We start from the raw sequence: 18,753 nt of genomic DNA on the forward strand, positions 1-18,753 counted from the left end.
AGCCATTCAGAGGAACAGAAAAGTAATGGGGATACTCACCGTGTTATAATGATCAACATAAACTGAGTTTCCCAAGCCAAACACAGCATATCTCAGGCCCTTCAGGTAGGTTTTGCCAAAGCGGAAGTCATTTGCAGTCTCTTCTAACCACTTGCAGAACCATGCGGCACTCTCAGTTGGCTGTCCGTCTGTGTACGTCGCTACCAAGAACACACAAATGTTCCTGCTGGTTGTCTAATGTATAAGAATGGGACAGAAAAAGAATCGCTGATTATCAGAGCACTTTACATGAGGAAGAGCTATAGCAGACAGTTGGAAGCATGAGGAAGAGCTGTAACACAAAGACAGCTTGAAGAAGTTAAAAGTTGTTTTGTGGTTTGTTTTTTTAATACTATGTGGGTTAAGAATGCTGCAAGTAATAAAACCAATGGTAGCAAGTAGCCATCCTCCATGCAAAGCCATCTTAAGTTAGCCAAGGGAAATCAAGCTGTCTTCCCCCTACATAACAGGGACAGTGGTAAAACTGACATCCACCCCCTCTTCCCCAATGAACAGCTTCTTATACTCTTGCAGGGATAAAAATCTCCCATAGATGCAAGAAGGAACTATTAATATTTCCAGAAGAAAAAAATCCATTATAAATTATTCAATATAAATACGCCCCCCAGGAATTTTCTTAAGTCTTCAAAGGCTGCAGAAGTACCACTATTTGTTCTCTGCTTTCCCCAGGTGTACCCTCTCAGAGAGAACAGGGGGACCAGGGTGCAGATACTCTCATGTAACTCACTCCTGAGTTACAGAACCAGCTCATACAAAATCAGCGTCAGTATCAACATATTGTAGATGATGCTCTTACAGTAACTTTCAAGATTACTGCTGAGGGCTGAAGGGCTATGCTCACCTATGTTTGAGAAGCAATTTGCAAACACACAGCTTTGGGGATTTCCAGGATAACAGGAGAGAAATACGAAAGGAAAAGATCCTTGACAATACCAGGAAAAGTTTGTATTTATTACATACCTCCTCTGCTAGACAGTCATCTGGATCATAATCTCCCAAGCTAATGACTTCCACAGGTAAATTAAGGGAAGTAACTGCTTCAGCCAGGCCTTTTGCAAATCTCTGAGAAGAGAAATGTAGAAAATTATGAATGACCTCAACCCAGCTACAGGAAGTGCGAAACAAGCTCTGCCGTGTCCAATCACAAGACACCTCCCAGCACAGAAAGAACAATGACACTTGATAACTACACACTGCACCTGTAATTTCTCAGATTAAAAAAGTGAAGGAGCAACGAAGACTTACAAGTGCTAATAGCTAATGATTTGCATACATACAAATTCATTCTTTTTGACAAAGTACCTAAAGCAGCACTTGTCTCTAGAATACCTGCTAGCAAAACTAAGAGTATATTATAACAGCAAGTTTTAAGCCTTATAATTAGCGTCTCTACCACTTACCCCACTTTAAGTGAATAGACTTGGGTTTTTTTGTTTTGGTTTGGCTTTGTATTGTTTTTTGTTTGTTTTAAACATAATTTTCACTTATCTGCCATGCTGTGCACTGATTTCTAATGAGCTAATGAACTTTCCAATAAACTTTCAGATTTTTACATGGCACAGTGTTCCTAACGCAAGCAACATACCTGAATCTCGGAAATACTTCTATCAGCTTCAGGCATGTGGAAAAAAACAGTAACATACCTTTGCTGTGCCAGTCTGAGACCCATAGAAAATTTTTATGCCAGCAACATAGACCTCTTTCGCCTGCAGGGCAGCATATCCATTTGCTTGTTTTTCTTCTACTACTTCAGAAGACAGGTTCCCATTGGATTTTTCACCCTGTGAAAAAAAGCATTTTGTCTCATTCAACCCCTTTAAGTGTCCTTAAGCCCGTTTTCCCCAAAGCATTTAAAATACAAAGCCAGTAACCAGCCTCCCAGCACTATACCAACGCAACAGTCAAAGCATTTTAGCTTCTCACACACTCATAGAGAAATGCATTAGTAACTACTCCACTGAACTAGGCCGTGCTGCAAACCCATCTCACACATCAGGGAGGCAGCAGGATTCAGCAGAACCTGAGAAGTGATTCTTCCACCCTATGCTGCAGAACTTCACTCGTGTGTGTGAGAAGGTTTTAGCTTCCTGAATGAGCTAATCCCACTCCCATCCTAAAACCAGTTCAATCTTTTCATTAAGGTCACCGGAAAGGCTAACCTGAAACACTGAACACAAGCAGAGTGACTTACTTGAAGTGACAGAGCTGTCCACGCTAACACTTCTCCGTATCAGAGTGAGAGGTTTTCAGACAAAATCTACTCTAACCTCAGAGCAGCACTGGCGGCTAGTTACCCACACCCACAGTGCAATCCAGACTGAGAACTGTAACTGTCAGGTAAACTAAACCACACTTTGGATTTACAACAACCAAGGTGGGCCCACAGCAAAGTGCCACATTTCACTGCACCAGTGGGTACCTTCACCTGGCACCTACTCCTTCCCACACACAAGTTTTGGGTTTTTCTCAGACAAACGTGCTCAAGTCTCCAGTTACCTTCTTTTTGGTGGTGAAGAGCTGGACAACGATCCAGAGACTGATCCCCAAAGCAATAACAGAATAGATGTAAAATCTGTGCAGCCACAAGGATGCCAGGCAAGTGTAGGAAAAGTTCCACATATCCATTGAGACATCTAAATCTAGAATAAATCACAGATTTAGCAAAAGCAGATTCCTTCAGTATGAATTTAGAATAAGCACACAAAAAAAGTCACACGACACCCACAGACTCATGCCATCAGCTATTCCCAGGCTCTGCAGAAAACAGCTTCTGGCTGAAGACACAACACTACGGCTGAGTAAGTGACCTTCACCTTCTCAGCAGTGCATACACAGAGTTTTACCTGCCTACCCAAGCTAACATTTTAGAAATCACACTGCAATGCTGGGCTTCTCTTACCTAGGGCAGGTTCTGTCCCAAGGAAAGGCAGGAAATACTTGCGCAGCGCCACTGCCTGAAAGTTAAGTAAAACATCCTTGTTAAACATCAAGTGTATCTCACAGACCTTAGCTTTCCATAGACCCAACACATGCAGATCTCTGGAGCTGTAAAATCCCACATCAAGGGGGATATCATTCTCCAGAGCTAACTGGGAAACAGAGCCCTGGCTTGCACAGACAAGGTGCTACACTGATTACAACGACAGGTTGGGTACAGAGCATCAAGGCCAGACTGAAATCTGGATTCAACCACAAATACTTTCCTGGGGTTATATCATGTGGGTGAGGTTTCATTTGGAACAGTGAAAATTGTTCCGAGCTGACTTTAAAACTCCAAGTACACCATGACTATAGCCAGGGGCACTGCTTGTGTGGCCCCTGTGATTACTTATCAGGTACAAAACTTTCAAGAGCTTAAACAAGGCTCATGTGCAACACATAACTGCCTGAGAAGCACCAAGCAGGCTGCAGGCCTCTTGCACCCTGCTTTGGCAGGCGTCTAACAAGAGCAGGAACACAGAAAGCTTGAAGAAGCTGGAAGCTTTATCTTGCCTCTCCCCGGGCTGCTGCTCGCAGCACGAGATTAAAGCCTTCCTTCCCCTAGGCCAGCGACACCCAACCCCTGAGAGAAGCAGGGTGAAGGGACCATGCTCCCGGCCGGCCCCATGCCACAGGTGGGTGCCAGGTGCTGCAGGCAGGGAAGGCCTCCAACACCCCAATAATTACCCCACTGAAGCCCCACACACACACTAATTACCCCCCTGAAGCCCCCCTGCTAATTGCCCCAACAATTACCCCCCTGAAGCCCCCCATGCTAATTACCCCAATAATCACCCCCTGAAGCCCTTCACACTACTTACCCCAATAATCACCCCCTGAAATCCCCCTACGCTCATTACCCCAATAATCACCCCACTGAAGCCCCTCATGCTAATTACCCCAATAATCACCCCACTGAAGCCCCTCACGCTAATTACCCCAACAATTACCCCCCTGAAGCCCCCCATGCTAATTACCCCAATAATCACCCCCTGAAGCCCCTCACGCTAATTACCCCAATAATCACCCCCTGAAGCCCCTCACGCTCATTACCCCAATAATCACCCCACTGAAGCCCCTCATGCTAATTACCCCAATAATCACCCCACTGAAGCCCCTCACGCTAATTACCCCAACAATTACCCCCCTGAAGCCCCCCATGCTAATTACCCCAATAATCACCCCCTGAAGCCCCTCACGCTAATTACCCCAATAATCACCCCCTGAAGCCCCTCACGCTAATTACCCCAATAATCACCCCACTGAAGACACCCCCACGATAATCACCCCAATAATTGCCCCCACTGAAGACACCCCCACGCTAATCACCCCAATAATCGCCCCCACTGAAGCCCCTCACACTAATTACTCCAATAATCACCCCCTGAAGCCCCCCATGCTAATTACCCCAATAATCACCCCCCCGAAGCCCCCCAAGCTCATTACCCCAATAATCGCCCCACTGAAGCCCCTCACACTAATTACCCCACTAATCACCCCCCGAAGCCTCTCACGCTCATTACCCCAATAATCACCGCACTGAAGCCCCCCACGCTAATTACCCCACTAATCACCCCCCTGAAGCCCCTTACACTAATTACTCCAATAATCACCCCCCGAAGCCCCCCTATGCTAATTACCCCAATAATCACCCCCCGAAGCCCCCCACGCTAATTACCCCAGCAATCGCCCCACTGAAGCCCCCCGACGCTCATTACCCCAATAATCACCGCACTGAAGCCCCCCACGCTAATTACCCCAGTAATCACCCCGCTGAAGCCCCCCCCCACGCGCTAATTACCCCCACCGAAGCCCCCCCCCCCCACTAATTACCCCGCCGAGAGCCCCCCAACACCCCCCCCCCCCGTACCTCCGCCCTCCGACCCCACGCGGCCGCGGCGCCGGCCCCTCGCCCCCTCCCCTTCCGTTTCCCTCCGGACGCCATTTGCCGCCCCACCACCGGGCGGGGACGGCGGCGCGGCGGCCAACGGCCGTGCACGGCGGGGCGGCCCCGCCTCTCGCCGCCCTCTCCGGCGGGGCCGTGTGGCGCAGCGAGGCGAGGCGGCGGCGGTTCGGCCATGTCCATCTTCACCCCCACCAACCAGATCCGCCTCACCAACGTGGCCGTGGTGCGGGCGCGGCGCGGCGGGAAGCGCTTCGAGATCGCCTGCTACCGCAACAAAGTCATGGGCTGGCGCAGCGGGGCGTGAGTCCGGGCCGGGGGGGGGCTGGCTGTGAGGGGGCAGCGCCCGCGGGGACCGGCGAGGGGGGGTGGCTCTGAGGGGGTCCGGTTCTGAGGGGGGCTCCGTGGGGCCCGGTTGTGGGTGGGGGAAGAATCCCCTGCCTCCCCCCTTCCCCCCCCCCGGGCCGCCCCGGGTCTTGTCAGCGGGCTCGGCCCTGCCCTCGGCCCGTCCCCGCCGCCCCCTGACGCTGCGGTCGGCCGGCAGGGAGAAGGACCTGGACGAGGTGCTGCAGACGCACACGGTGTTCGTCAACGTGTCCAAAGGGCAGGTGGCGAGGAAGGAGGATCTCGTGCGGGCCTTCGGGACCGATGACCAGACGGAAATCTGTAAGATGGTAGGTCCCGCGCCTCGCAGCGTGCCCTGACAGGGCTCGTTACGGCTGGGAGACGTGAACGCCGCGCAGACGTGGGAGGTTGGTTGGTTAATGGAGGGCTCACAGTGCTGCTGTGGGTGAAATCATTGTTTGTTTGTTAAAAAATGCGTAGAGAGGGGTGGTAGCTCTCTGGTATTCTCTTAAATATCATACATTCATCCAAGTCTTCTGCATTTCATGCATTTACGCGTTGGAATAGGCTGCCTGGGAAAGTGGTTGAGTCACCATCCCTGGAGAGCTTTAAAAGACCTTTAGATGCAGAGTTTAGTGATACGTTTTAGCGGAGGACTTGTTAGCGTTAGGTCAGAGGTTGGACTTGGTGATCTTGGGGGTCTCTTCCAACCTAGATGATTCTCTGATAGCATACAGCCTTAATGCGCTGATCTCTTCAGACCCAGGTGAGCCTTGAAGAATTTACCATCAAAGATTGGCCGTTAAGGATGCAGAGAAAAGAAAAGGGTAGTCACTTATTTTGGAGAGTCCAATTAAATGTTAAGAACAAATCTAGTTTCTTCTTGGCACGTTACAGATTGTGGGCTTGCTGTGGGTGATGACAGTTTAACTAAACCTGTGCCTTTCTTTTTGTAGTTTAGTGCTTCTGTGGTGTTTGTTGGTTGTGGGTTTTTTTCCTGACATCTTTCCAGTGTTGTCTGTTGTAACAATACACATTCTTATATGGTTATTTTTTTCAGCATTTCATGTCAAACCAAACCATTCAAGCAACTGTTAAATTTGTCATGCAAGGGTTTTCAATTTTTTGCCAGATCTGCAACACTTGCTAACCAATTTCTGTATTTTTTAACTGCAGATTTTATCAAAAGGGGAGTTGCAGGTGTCAGACAAAGAACGACAGACGCAGCTGGAGCAGATGTTTAGAGACATCGCAACTATTGTGGCTGACAAATGTGTGAATCCTGAGACAAAGAGGCCATACACAGTAATCCTTATAGAGAGAGCCATGAAGGATATTCACTACTCCGTCAAACCAAACAAGAGCACAAAGCAACAGGTTAGTATTCTCTAAAAGTCAGCTTGTGCTCAGAGGTGTTGTCATCAAGTGTGATTTCTCTATGAGCATTTGCATAGGAATGAAAACAGCCTTGTGGTCAAAAGCTGACAGAACGATTAGTTGGCTGGCTGGCAGCTGAATGCTGGGTACAAGCAGCTTCTGAAGCTCCTGTAGTTTGTCTTTTAACTGTTCAGTGAAGGGAGAAAGATAAAAACTAATTAAAGCAGCATCAGTGATATGCCTGGAACAGAAATAAATGTTTTATGATTTATTTCAAGTGAGGTAGTAAATTAGTCCGTACATCTGAGCCATATGGGTTCCTACTGTTCTGTAGGATGACTGTCATTTAACATTATTTCCTATTTAACATTCTGGCATGTTTTTTCAGTATTTGAAGTGACCACCATCAGCCATAACTCTGCCTTTTCTTTTTAGTCTAACAAACCAGCGTAATTGCAATCTCTTCCTGTAGCAGAGTGCCAGTGAATAGTACTGAGAAATGTTTGAAGCTAGTACAGAAAAATGGAGGTTTTGATCTGTGTGGCCTTTTTAAGCAAGTGAATAAATGCTCCTCTTTCTTTCTTCAATGTCTCTGCAGGCACTGGAAGTGATCAGACAATTAAAGGAGACCATGCAAATTGAACGTGCTCACATGAGGTTACGATTTATTCTTCCAGCAAAGGAGGGGAAGAAACTCAAAGAGAAGCTCAAGCCGCTGATTAAAGTTATTGAGAATGAAGACTTCCACGATCAGTTAGAAATTGTAAGCAATAAAGCAGACCTTGGGTTTCATACTTGATTTGACTATACCATACTACAGCAAGAATTAGCATAGGGAAGTTGTTTAGATAAACTGCAAGGGTGCCACAGATTCTAAATCAGAGTCATGGTTTGTAGTCTTTAATGTCACACAATCGTACTGAAAGCTTGAAAGTAGCCTTTAGTGTACAGAGATTGCAGGTTCAGGCTGAGGGGAAGCACAGTGTAGTTTCTCTTAGCAATGATACTCCTATAAAATAACTAAGTTTCTCTGTATGGAATTTTTCTGTTAATTATTTGGTGGATCAGGCCTGTATTTTGACAATAGTCAATTATTTAAAAACCAGTTTGTGGTAAAGGAAAACTTGCAATTGGTAAGAATCTTGGAGAACAAGTTAGAATCTAGCAACCTAACTGTCAAAACCATGATGTCCAGCATGCTGAACGTGCTGGAAATGCAAAACTTCTTTGATAAAAGAAGTTTTGATAAAAATTGCTTAGCGATTCTGTCAAGTCCCTATAGTAACTAAACAATACCTTTCTTTAAATGAAAATGAATTTTAGGTCATGAGAAGTTGTTGATGAAAATTGAGTATTATTGCTTGACTGATTAAATGTGAAATATTTCAGGTGTGCCTTATTGACCCGGGCTGCTTCAGAGAGATTGATGAGTTGATCCGATGTGAGACAAAAGGGAAAGGAACGCTGGAAGTGCTCAGTCTGAAGGACGTGGAGGAAGGAGATGAAAAGCTTGAATAACGAAAACCTTTTCGATGCAGTACTACTTTAACAGCGTTCAACAGAATGACTGGCGTTAGCCACTCTTTTCTGTTAGGCCTTCTTGTTTTTTCCAATCTCTTGCTGCCAAATACTTTCTGACACTAATCCTTTGGGATTTTTCCATGCAGTGTGTTTTTTTAATCATTTTACACTTGCTTGGTTTACAAATGGTTTGCCTGTAGGAACATTTTGTGTCAGAGTTGCACTAATGAGGATTGAGTTAAGACTTGATATGGAAGTTACTATGGCTTTGGTTTACTTTAAGGGTTGCTGATGAGGAGTGTTTGACTGATATGGTGCCAATCATTTTTGCTTAAATTGTCAGTGATGAGTGGAAGATTGCATATGTCACCGAGGGGTGGGTGTTGTACGTAAGGAGAGGAACCTTTGGAAAAGGGAGATGCATTTTCACTTTCAAACAAGTGCAAAATGTGGATCATGTGTAAACCGATCTCTTGGCGGCATGAAAACTTACCTATACTTCCATAATTGGCTGCTCAATAATTACAGTAATATAAAGGACCATTCATGTAGATTTTCTTCACTGGATATAACAGCACTCACTAACTTAGAAAAAATGTTCTCCAAATAACTTATTCATAAAATCTATTTAGCTACATTAATAAAAATGAATTATCATCTATTTATATATTATAGATACAGAAAGAAATAAAATATTTTTGTTATAGCATAGGAGGTATCCCTGGCTGTGGTGATGCTTTTCGTAGGCTGGAGGAGCAGCCTGCATTTCTGAGCTGTTCTCATTCACGCAGTGAAATGAACCGGATCTGTAGCCTCTGGCCATTGTAATAGACAGGCTTTTGTTGGGCCGGAATTCCCTCGTGGTAGCTGTGTGTATGTGTGCCGTTTCGTTTGAGTTTGATGCAGAACAATGCTTGCAGCTGTCCTTTATCCTGTGTCTCTTTATGCTGCTTTCTAATACATGTGCAGAATTTCCAGCCAGCTCCTGAGGCGTGGTGTGTAGTTCTTCAAGTTTCTGTTAAAACTTGTCTCAAATGTATTAAACAAATGCTTTTTAACTTGCATATTTCAAAGAAGAGGGGGAAAAGAGGATGAAAACTGGAGAAAGAGATATTAAAAATACCCCCAGGCCAAGCGGATATTCTTGGGAGACTGAAAGCCAAGCCAGCAGGAATTTAAGGGGAGCCTTTAGCATTATATACCTGTTTCCATGCTGACAGTATGCAGCAAATCAGGATTTGCAGGGCGGCCAGCTGCTAGATCTCTGTTTTAGATGAGCATGTGCTACATTCATTCTGTGCTATTTACTTTTGGAGCATGTGACCATGCCTGTTAAATGACAATTAAACAGACCTCTAGGTTGTGTTTTTCACGTGACGTTTTCCTATGTACCATTAAAAGATGATGTGAACTTTCTAGATTTCATGCAGGGAGAGATAGTCAACTGGAGAAAGATTTGACATGACACATGGGCTCCTCTGCACCTGACTAGATCCTTGGTCAAAGGTTTCCTCTCTGAAGTTGATTTCTGCAGCAGCTTGTTGACATGAGCTTGTGCAAGGCTGGGTTCAATTTCTTTAGTAATGTTTTGGGAGGACTTGCTGCTAGGGAGCCCGAGTTCTGCTGAAGGGTCGTGAAATGGAGATTCTTGAACCATTGTATCCATCTTTAAATGCTTTCTATTGCCCCCAGGATAATCCTCCATCATGTTTAAATGCTGCCTAGGAAGGTTTAGTGGCATAATTTCTGTATTTGTGGGGTGGACACAGCTTAAATGTGGAGAGCTGGTGCTTGGATAGATGGGCAAAATTCCTCATGTATACAAGCCCTTAGCTGCTTGTCTTTCAAATGGCCATCTCTTCATTCACAGTTTATGAAGCACTGAGGATGATGATATTTAACTTGTCACTGGCACTTAGTACTAACATGTAATTCATAAATCTGCAAAGGAGACACCGAGCAAAAGCCTCAGATGACATTGTGTTGGTAATATTTGATTTCGTAATTCTGTAATTTCTTTGTTTTATATGTTCAGCACCTAGAGCACAATAGGATGGCTTGAGTTACAGAAGCTTAACCTAAGCTGATTTATGAGCTTGGTGCAAGAAAGTCAATTTCCTTATAAAGTCTTTTTCTACAGATCAAATGTTAAAGATTCTCTATGGTAGAGGGAGCTTGGTTTTATTTATAAACATGCGTGCATTTCTTGACATGTTTGTAGTTCAGCAAGAATGTATGGTAAGCATCAAAATAAATACCAGTATTGATAGCTGTTCTTTCTGTTTTCAACTTTTGCCCATTTCAACGAGGAACATAATCGTTTCCTGACTTACTAACTGAAATTTCCAAAGGAACATATGTGTGTAGTAATAGTCTCCTCTTGGTGTTTGAAGTAAGCTGGCAGCTTTGAGGTGAGTGCTGGTAGTGGGCTTGGGTACACATGCACACGTTTTTTCCCTGAAATTTTCCTCAAAACTTGAGTTAAACAATTTTTTTGGTCTTCTGCATGTTGCTAGTCTTTTCAGTTGTGGTCTTTCTGTTGAGGGAGATGTTCAGTTTCCTGGGGATCTGTGAAAACCTTTAGGTGGCAATGATTGGTCCGTAACCCATGAGTTTAAATGATACCGAATTACTCCAGTTAAGTGCTTCACCACTTGCAAGCTTCACCACTTCACTTACGTAAAGGCGGTGTTCATGAGAGATCAGCCAGGCAGTACCCCCTTGACGTCTGGGCAGAAGACAGCCTTTGAAAAGAAAGAATGATCACATAGGCATTGGATTTCACGAGTGGGTGATAAGAACTGAGGCTAGGAAGGAGAGGAGCAGAACACAATAAATTAACAGGTAATTACTCTTTCCTGATATGATAGCCAGCCCTATACCATCCTGGTAGGATTCCTGAGCCAACCTTTATACAGCTGTGAGAAGCTCCTCGAAGAATGTACCCCTTCTGGATGTACCTGGTTCCTGGCGGGGCTTGGAGCGTTTGCGGGGCTGGGGAGGTTGAAACTGCCGTAGCCACGACGATGGGACGCTGAGCGGGGTCCCAGCTGGCTGCCCGACCTTTGGAGGGCTCGGTAATTGCGCAGTGCTCGCTCTGTTGTCCCCTGCTGAAACGGGGCAGAGGGGGCTGTGGGTGGCCGTGGCCACGCCGTCGGGGCAGGTAGCAGCCAGGAGGTGCAGGGCAGCGGGTGTGGGTGCGTGGTGCCTGGAGGAGCCATGGTGCCAGTTCCATCTGAGGTCACAGACCGGCGGTGACACCACCGGACAGAGGGGCCGCAGCAGCTGCTGCGTGCACGCCGAAGCTCGAGGCCGGACCGCTGGCACCATGCAGAGCCGCAGGGCAGACATCAGCCAGCAGACCCAGGAGCTGCGCAACATCATCACCTTGCAAGGTGCTGCTCCGTCGGCCTCGCGGGCACAACCCAGCGTGGGGGGCCCTCGGGGCGCAGGGATGTGTCAGGGTTGTGGGGTGCGCTGGGATGTTGGTCTCCAGCATGGCAGCCAAAACAAATGGGTGGCAGCCGCACCGGGATGGGGCCTGCAGTGGCTGCCTGGTCCCCTGAGCAATGCGACCCCCTGCAGAAAGGGGCCATCGGGTCCCCAGCGGGGCTGCTCCCTTCCTGCTCAGTGGGACCAGCCGGGCGTGTGGCTGCCCAGGCACCGGGGAGGCAGGATTTGGCCCAATGTCTTTTGTCCCTGCCTGGCTTTTTCCCACTGCCTGAGCCTCTGGGGCAGAGGGGACGCATTTGTGCAAAAGGGGGCAGCAGCAGTGGGTGAAGATAGGCTGTCCTGTGCCAGAGCCTGGGGACAGGACATCATCCTGCATGGCACCAAGAGCAATCTAACATCCTCTAGAGCAAGGGAAGAAGTTTTTCACACAGTCGTCTGAGGAAAAGCTCAGCCAGAACAGAGATCTGCTCCCCCGGCTGCGCGGGATGGTGCAGGAGGACATCCATGCCCTGGGCATTGCCCAGAAGGTACCTGCAGATCCCCTCGGCTGTGCCCCTGCTCCTCTGCGGGGTCTCTCCAGGAGCAGGTACCAGCCTCATGGGGCAACAACAGCATGTGACAGTCCCCAACCTGGCACTGATGTTCTCTCTGCCCTCTCCTGCCCGCAGCATGACCAGCTCATCATCTCCAAGGCTTGCAGAGCAGAGAAGAACTTGGACATAGTTCTGGCTGGCAAGACGGTGGAGGTAATGGGCAGGGCCTGGCTGGCACCGGCTGCTGGCAGGGGTTGGGAAGGGACACTTGTAGGAGTCTTTGGGCCAGCAGCCCCCTGGTGGTGGCTGCAAGACCTGGGGTGTTCACAGGTCACGTCTCCTCAGAAACGATCTGCAGCTGCAGTGGGTGGACACCAGCAGCCACCTCTGCCCTGCCCCACCTCCCAGGGCAAAGCTCTCCCACCCTCAGCCCTGCCACGGCAGTGACCGTTTCCCGGTGTCCCCGGCTCTGCTCTGGAATGAGCTTCCCAGGCAGGTCCCCATCCCCTCCCAACCTGCCTGCCCAGGGTGCCCGGGAGAAGCTCCAGAGCAGCATCTTCGAGCGGGTGAACGCCTGCAACGCACTGCTGTACGAGGTGAGGCGGCGCGGCCGGACCCAGGACGAGCTGCAGCAGCGGCTGCAGCAGCTGCTGGATGTCAAAATCGATGACAAGCTGCTCCAGGAGCAGGTGCAGGTACGTGCCACCCCTTCCCCATCCCGAACTCCCCGGGCTCGGCATGCTGCGCCACCCCGTGTCCTGCCCCGCAGGTGATTCGCCAGCTGGAGAACAGCATCGAGAAGATGCTCATGAAAGTCCACACCGGGCAGAAGGTGACCCTGCTGTACCTGGCGGTGCGGGATGTCCTCAAGAAGGTGGGCTGTCCCCGTAACGCCAGCACAGAGCACTGCGATGGACATGCCCTGTGGCTGGGCTCTGCCTCAGGCCATCTGCTGAGGTTGGCTTGACCCGGGACTCGGAGAGGTGACGCGGGGTGGCTCTGTGTGTCCCAGGAGCTGGCCTACCTGCCTCTGCATCTGGACCTCCTGCACGGGATGGCCGGGGTGTACCATGGGGAGCTGGAGGACATGGAGCTCACGGCTTTGGACGCCCTCAAAGCCAATGACATAACCAAGGTGAGCAGCTGGGGGACCTCTTCCTTCCATGCTTCAAAGCCTATAGAGGTCCAACAAAAACAGCCCCCCGTGCCCAGGCTGGTGCTTCTTCCTGCAGTAAATTGCAGAAGGACTGAGCTGGACCTGCCCACAACAAGCAGATGTGTCCATAGCTCCTCCAACATCCTGCTCTCTGTGGCCCTGGGGCTGGGGACAGCCTTCTGGGAGCACTGGTGACAGTGAAGTCAGCCTGCTCCAGCCTCCAGCCCTCCATGCCCTCCGTACTCATTTCCTGTGTAGCCCAGGAGGTCAATTTTGGCCATCCATGGATACCAGCTGGCCCACGGAGGTCTTTCCCAGCTTTGACAGCCATTTCTCCCTTCTCTCTGACTCTAATGTGCTCCAGGAGGAGCTGGCCAAGTTGGAAACAGAGTTCCTCGCAGAGAGAGAGCTCAGGCACCGCTCCCTGGCTGCCCAAAAGGTGCAAATCGACCGACTTTGGCTCAAGGACGCAAGTGAAAAGCATTTGAGAGCGGTGAGCTGGTGGGAGCTGGGCAGTGCTGAGACCCCCTGGGGTGGGTGTGCCGCAGGGCCACCCTCCCCAGGTGCCAGCAGCTCAGGGGGTCACGACAAGTGTCCTTGCAGCAAGCCAGGTACGACCTGGCCATGGACTTCGCCTCCCTGCTGCCACAGGACTCGCTGCTGGGTGAGTGCCTGGAGGGGCCCAGGGGCTGGGGAACCCGAGGAGGAGGAGGAGGCAGCCTCCTTCCTCCCCTGCCCCTTTCTTCTGCCCAGGCACTAAGCTGGAGGCCACCAAGTCCCAGATTGAGCACGAGGCCCGGGTGACATCGGAGGTGGAGAAGGCCAAGGCTGCAGTGCAGTGCTCCCGCCTCTGGGTGAGGGAAATCCCACCCGGGAACACCCAGCTGTGGGGAGCTGAGACTGCTCTGCTCATGGCTTCATCGAGGGGCTCCTCTCCTGAGCCCTCTGAAGCCCCTCTTGCTCATGGTGCTGACCCCCGGGCCCTGCGGGCTGAGTCCTCGCGCTGTGCCCTGGGCAGGACATCACGGGCAGGCTGCTGGCGCAGCAGAAGTCCACGGTGGAGCTGGAGCAGCACATCAGGGCGTGCAAGGAGAAGAAGCGGGCGCTGAAGGACATGCTGAGGCACTTGGAGCTGAAGCAGGCAGAGCTGAAGTTTCGCCAGTCCCCAGGTGCCATCAGGTGCTGCTGGCCTCGGGCTGCAGAGGGCCTCCTGAGGGCCCAGGTCGGGATCCAGCCCATCCCTGGGGAGCAGGGCCACGTCCTCCTGCCATGCGTGCACTGGGACATTCGTGTCCCAACAGGCCACCCTGTCTCTGTCCCCCTCAGCTGCCCACCCCTCCTGCACCAGGGTCTGTGTTCAGCAGGGTGCTCCCCAGTTTGGTCCTGGCAAAGCACCCAAAGTCCCCCCTGGGACAGCAGCGACATGGAGCGAGGAGGGATGGGTGAGGTCCTCCTGTCTAGAGCCATGGTGATAGCAGGACCTGAGGCCATGCACTGGAGGTGCCTCTCAGACCTAGCCTGCCCCAGCAGGGCATGTGGAGGACATGTCCTCCCTGCCAGGCTTGAGCTGTAGTGCAGGCAGCATCCACTCCACAGCGTGGGCCTACCTGGGCAGCTTTTGCAACACTTTTGGGGTGTCTCTGCACATGGGCACCCATACCGACGTGTGTGGGTTTGGTCAGCTGCAGGAGGCTGGAGGCAGAGCTGAGGACGGGCCTGCAGCAGGAGGAGGCCCGGTTGGAGCAGGCGCGAGCGCAGTCCCTGAGGAACCAGGAGCTCCTGCTCCTCTTTGAAAACGGCATCGACAACCTCTTCATCCGCCTGTACGGCATCGACGTACCCGAGCAGGTACAGGGTGCAGCAAGGAGCTGGGGACCCAGCTGCCACCAGGAGTAGGTCCTGCCTGTCCCCACCGTGTGTCCCCTCCCCAGCACAGGACCCATGGCAGTGCTACGGGGCATCCCGGTGACACTTGGTGCTGCCACCATCACCCCAAGCAACTCGTAATCCCTGTCAATGTTGTTCTTCCCTCTGGCCCCAGGATGTCTCCATCGAGCTGAAGGGGGTGGATGAGAAGCTGCAGTACTGCGAGCAGAAGCTGCAGCACCTGGTGCAGCGGGTGGCCTCCCTGCCTGCCCACAGCTACAGCCCTGACGAGGACAACGAGGTGTGCAGGGGCCCTGTCCCTGCTCTGGTCTCTGGGGCCCTGCATATGGCTCCTCTGGGTGGCCTGTCCCAGGGCGTCCTCCCTGATGGGAGGATGGAGGTGACCCTGGGGCAGGGCCAGGGTAGTGCTGGACACTGCGGGGTGCCCCCTTCCCCAGGGGTATGTCGAGGTGGGATGCCCCTCAGGTTGCAACACCTGCCACCCCTTCAGCAATTACCCCAGAACATCTTTTGCAGACTTTTGTGAAGGTCAGGAATTTTCTGGAGAAAACAACTGCAAGAGAGCCACAGAACCTGAAGATTTCCTTGGAGGACATGGGCTCTGCGGTCCAAGGTAGAAGAACACGGGGACAAGTCCCACAGCAACTGCCCCAGCCCATGGGACTTCTGGGTGTCCTGTTTTGCCTCCCACTGTCCTAGCAGACCCCAGCTCACAAGCTGATCCCAACCCATGCGCTGTCCCCAGACCCTGGGACTGACTTTGGCTGTCTCCAAGGCTTTGAGCATGGGTGGTTGTTTTTGGTGTGTATGGGGAAGAGAACAAAGGCAGCTGGTGGGGTGGTGAGTGCTGAACCACATCAAGAGGTGCTGTGGGTCTTCATCAGCCAAATGAGAGTCTCCTAAATCACCTGGCAGGGAAGAAGGACCAGTGCTTGTCTCTGTCTGTGGCCTCCTCCTGTTAGATGCTCTTAGAGGAGATTGAGTGCTCAGCAGCTCACCACCTCTTTATTCACAACGAGGGAGATGTGGCCACCACCTCACATCTCCAGACCTTTACAGGAAGCCCCAGCAGAGTCAGAGATGAACCACTGAGGTGGGGGTGGCATTGCCAGTGGATGCTGAGGATGGAAAATCTAGTTGACAGTGCCTGTGCTGGAGATGCCACCAACCCTCCGAGATGTGGAGGCTCTCCCTGGGGACACAGGTATGGTGGAGGTGGCCTCTCAGCCCCACTAAGCCCATTTGCTCCTGCTCTCTCCCACAGATCCCTTTGATTTTGCTGACAAAGACCAGGGCCTGGTTCTCACCCGGGAGGACATCAAGAAGCAAGGGCTGCACCTGATCGAAAGCAAGATGAAAAGCGGCAAGAGGAAGTAGTGGTTGCTTCCCCAGAGCTCCTGATGCCTCAGACCACCCCCTGTGCCCTTTTCCCCGCAGGTTTAATAAAGCAGAGCTTTTTCAACCCTCCCAAGCCTGTGGTAAGGCTGGAAGGGGGGGGATCTGGGAGGTGGTCTTGTCCCACTGCTCTCACCTACTGCTCACCCTACAGAGCTGGGGACATGCTGTGGTGGAATAGTTTTTCCCCCCCTGGAGCAAAGCCATGGGCAGGCTGGCTTTCTTCCCCCTTGATCCTGTAGGGCCAGTTCCACCGTGGGGTCTCTGGTCAACCCCAACCCCAAAAGACTGTAGAGCCAAGGCTGCACGCTGGGACAAGAACAAACAGGTAGTGGCACCTAGGCATGCAGGTGCCCAAGCAGGCAGCGGGACTTGGAGTCATGCACTGAAGCATGGAAGAAAGCTGCCTGTGACTGATTTAATCCCATGGTGGCTCCTTGCAGGAGGCTGGGTGGTGATATGGCAATGATGGATGGGGACACGACAGCTCAGGAGGGTTGGTACCACCTACAAGGAGTCCCAGAGCTGCAAGGCACCAGGCCACACTTTTGGTCCCTTCAGGTTTTTTGGTGAGGTTCCAGAATAGGAGTTGACCTAGCCACTGGATTAGGTTTAACGGGAGTGCACTAAGCAAAAGGCTACCCAGCATGGACCTGGTTGCATGACGTTCCCACTGTCCCATGGGTCCGAGGCAGCTGGGGGGAAGTGTACGGGTGGTGGGGCAGCCTGGGTGGGCATGGCGTCTCTGGACAGGTGCATGGGGAAGGAGGGACAGATCCTGCCTCGAGAAGGAGGAACCAAACATCAGAGGAAGCCCCCAGACTGGGGCTGTCTAACCTCTTCTTAGACGTCTTGCACCTCTTCCCTCCCCTGTGGCCTGTGCACACATCATTCAGCCCCTGCTGACAGCCTTGAACTCCAGGCATCGGCTCTGGGCTGCAGGGAGGTGCCTGGAGGTGGCATCGAACCCAGTGGGACCTGGAGAGCAGAGGATGCTCTGCCAAGCCTGGTGGTGGGTGGTAGGCACCTGGCCCTACTGCAAGCAAAGGCACACACAAAACAATGCTGCAAATAGATGGTGCTGTTTCCCCAAATACAGCCAGCACCGAGGGCTTCTGGCAGAGACCCGTAGTCCCTTCTGGTGACCCAGAATCTGGTGACACCACATCCCAGCCCACAGGGGGACATCGGCACTGTCATTTCCACGTGGTGCCTGCACTTGGTGCTGACATCACTTGTGACTTCATTTCTGTGCGGAAGGGAATGGCTGTTTTTGCTGAGCCTCCCAGGGGACGGGCAGGTCACACCAAGTGTTCTTGGTGGGTTTTGTGAGACTGCAGATATAGAGAATATATTGCAAAAAGCACAGCCTAATTTGTCTTTAAAAGGAAGCTCCAGAAATAGCACAATTTGCCAGTGAAGGCATCTAATGGAGCTTTTCAGAATCAATAGCCACATACGCACACTCTTCTGCATAATTACACCAGTCCTGTTCTCACATGCCCACCGCAGCCAGGGTGTGTGTTTTGGGGTCTGGACCAGAAAATTGTCCACAATCAAGTGGCCGAGCAAGCAGCAGGTCTGGATGGTGCTGGACCACTGAAACCACATCCACGATCTCCACACCCAGGGCCTGAAGAGCCTTAGCCAGGCCATACGGGTGGGCTCTATTCAAATAGAGTTAGGAAGCCAAATACTTGCACGACAACCCCGACTTGAGCAGAAAACATCTCTGCTTTTTGTGCAGGGCCCTGTCTCCAGAGCCCACCAGGCTGATGTTGAGATGGGTACACCCACACCCCACAACACTGGGGAGACACAGCTGCAGTGGTGGCATTGTTGATGAGAAATCACGGAAAATCCACCCACCCATGGGCTTTTGTGCAAAGCATCCGTTCCTTCTCTCTTTCAAGGCCGTGTAAGTGGCTGCCCAGCAGTTTTAACTACAATGGGGCTGCAGGAACCAACAGGAACTCCAGTGTTTGCTTGTACAGGGTCTTGCACAGCACAAGTATGGAGCATTAGTTCTGTCTCAGCTGGCTTAGAAGCTGCACGCCCAGGACACGTCTGTTAGACAGCAGGCACCCCACCACTTAATAAATGTGAGTGGTTTGAAGCCATTTGGTAAAAATAACTTAATCAGG

At 51.1% G+C, this 18,753-nt stretch overlaps 3 protein-coding genes across 7 annotated transcripts in view; 2 read left to right on the forward strand and 1 right to left on the reverse strand.

Annotated features, from left to right (window-relative positions):
* TYW1B (tRNA-yW synthesizing protein 1 homolog B) overlaps positions 1-5,125 on the reverse strand; it is a gene marked incomplete at its 5' end in the record, with an annotated part of 108,178 nt that extends 103,053 nt beyond the window's left edge. For 2 of the 5 annotated variants that reach the window (XM_080562857.1, XM_080562861.1), the window contains 6 exons: positions 40-234; positions 1,021-1,122; positions 1,704-1,841; positions 2,557-2,699; positions 2,960-3,014; positions 4,910-5,125. In XM_080562857.1, the coding sequence (XP_080418983.1) occupies positions 40-234; positions 1,021-1,122; positions 1,704-1,841; positions 2,557-2,699; positions 2,960-3,014; positions 4,910-5,125 (849 nt within the window). Of the gene's footprint in view, positions 1-39; positions 235-1,020; positions 1,123-1,703; positions 1,842-2,556; positions 2,700-2,959; positions 3,015-3,442; positions 3,468-3,552; positions 3,733-3,860; positions 3,905-4,909 lie in introns of those variants that run through there. The other 3 variants (XM_080562858.1, XM_080562859.1, XM_080562860.1) reach the window with 3 other exon arrangements.
* On the forward strand, positions 5,112-10,454 carry SBDS (SBDS ribosome maturation factor). Its single transcript, XM_080562863.1, has 5 exons — positions 5,112-5,245; positions 5,487-5,616; positions 6,464-6,664; positions 7,263-7,427; positions 8,054-10,454. Exons 1-5 carry the CDS (start codon positions 5,118-5,120, stop codon positions 8,180-8,182), a joined length of 753 nt encoding a protein of 250 aa, XP_080418989.1. The 5' UTR covers positions 5,112-5,117; the 3' UTR covers positions 8,183-10,454.
* A 154-nt stretch (positions 10,455-10,608) lies between these two features.
* LOC308180907 (coiled-coil domain-containing protein 183-like) lies at positions 10,609-16,984 on the forward strand. The gene is made up of 13 exons (XM_080563332.1): positions 10,609-11,580; positions 12,044-12,591; positions 12,624-12,866; positions 12,941-13,045; positions 13,184-13,306; positions 13,692-13,820; positions 13,931-13,991; positions 14,081-14,181; positions 14,346-14,506; positions 15,010-15,175; positions 15,369-15,494; positions 15,731-15,827; positions 16,479-16,984. Exons 1-13 carry the CDS (start codon positions 11,514-11,516, stop codon positions 16,589-16,591), a joined length of 2,040 nt encoding a protein of 679 aa, XP_080419458.1. The 5' UTR covers positions 10,609-11,513; the 3' UTR covers positions 16,592-16,984.
* The last annotated feature ends 1,769 nt before the right edge of the window (positions 16,985-18,753 follow it).

Source organism: Anser brachyrhynchus (genome assembly GCF_964034855.1).
Source record: "Anser brachyrhynchus genome assembly, chromosome: 20".
Classification (NCBI taxonomy): domain Eukaryota; kingdom Metazoa; phylum Chordata; class Aves; order Anseriformes; family Anatidae; genus Anser; species Anser brachyrhynchus.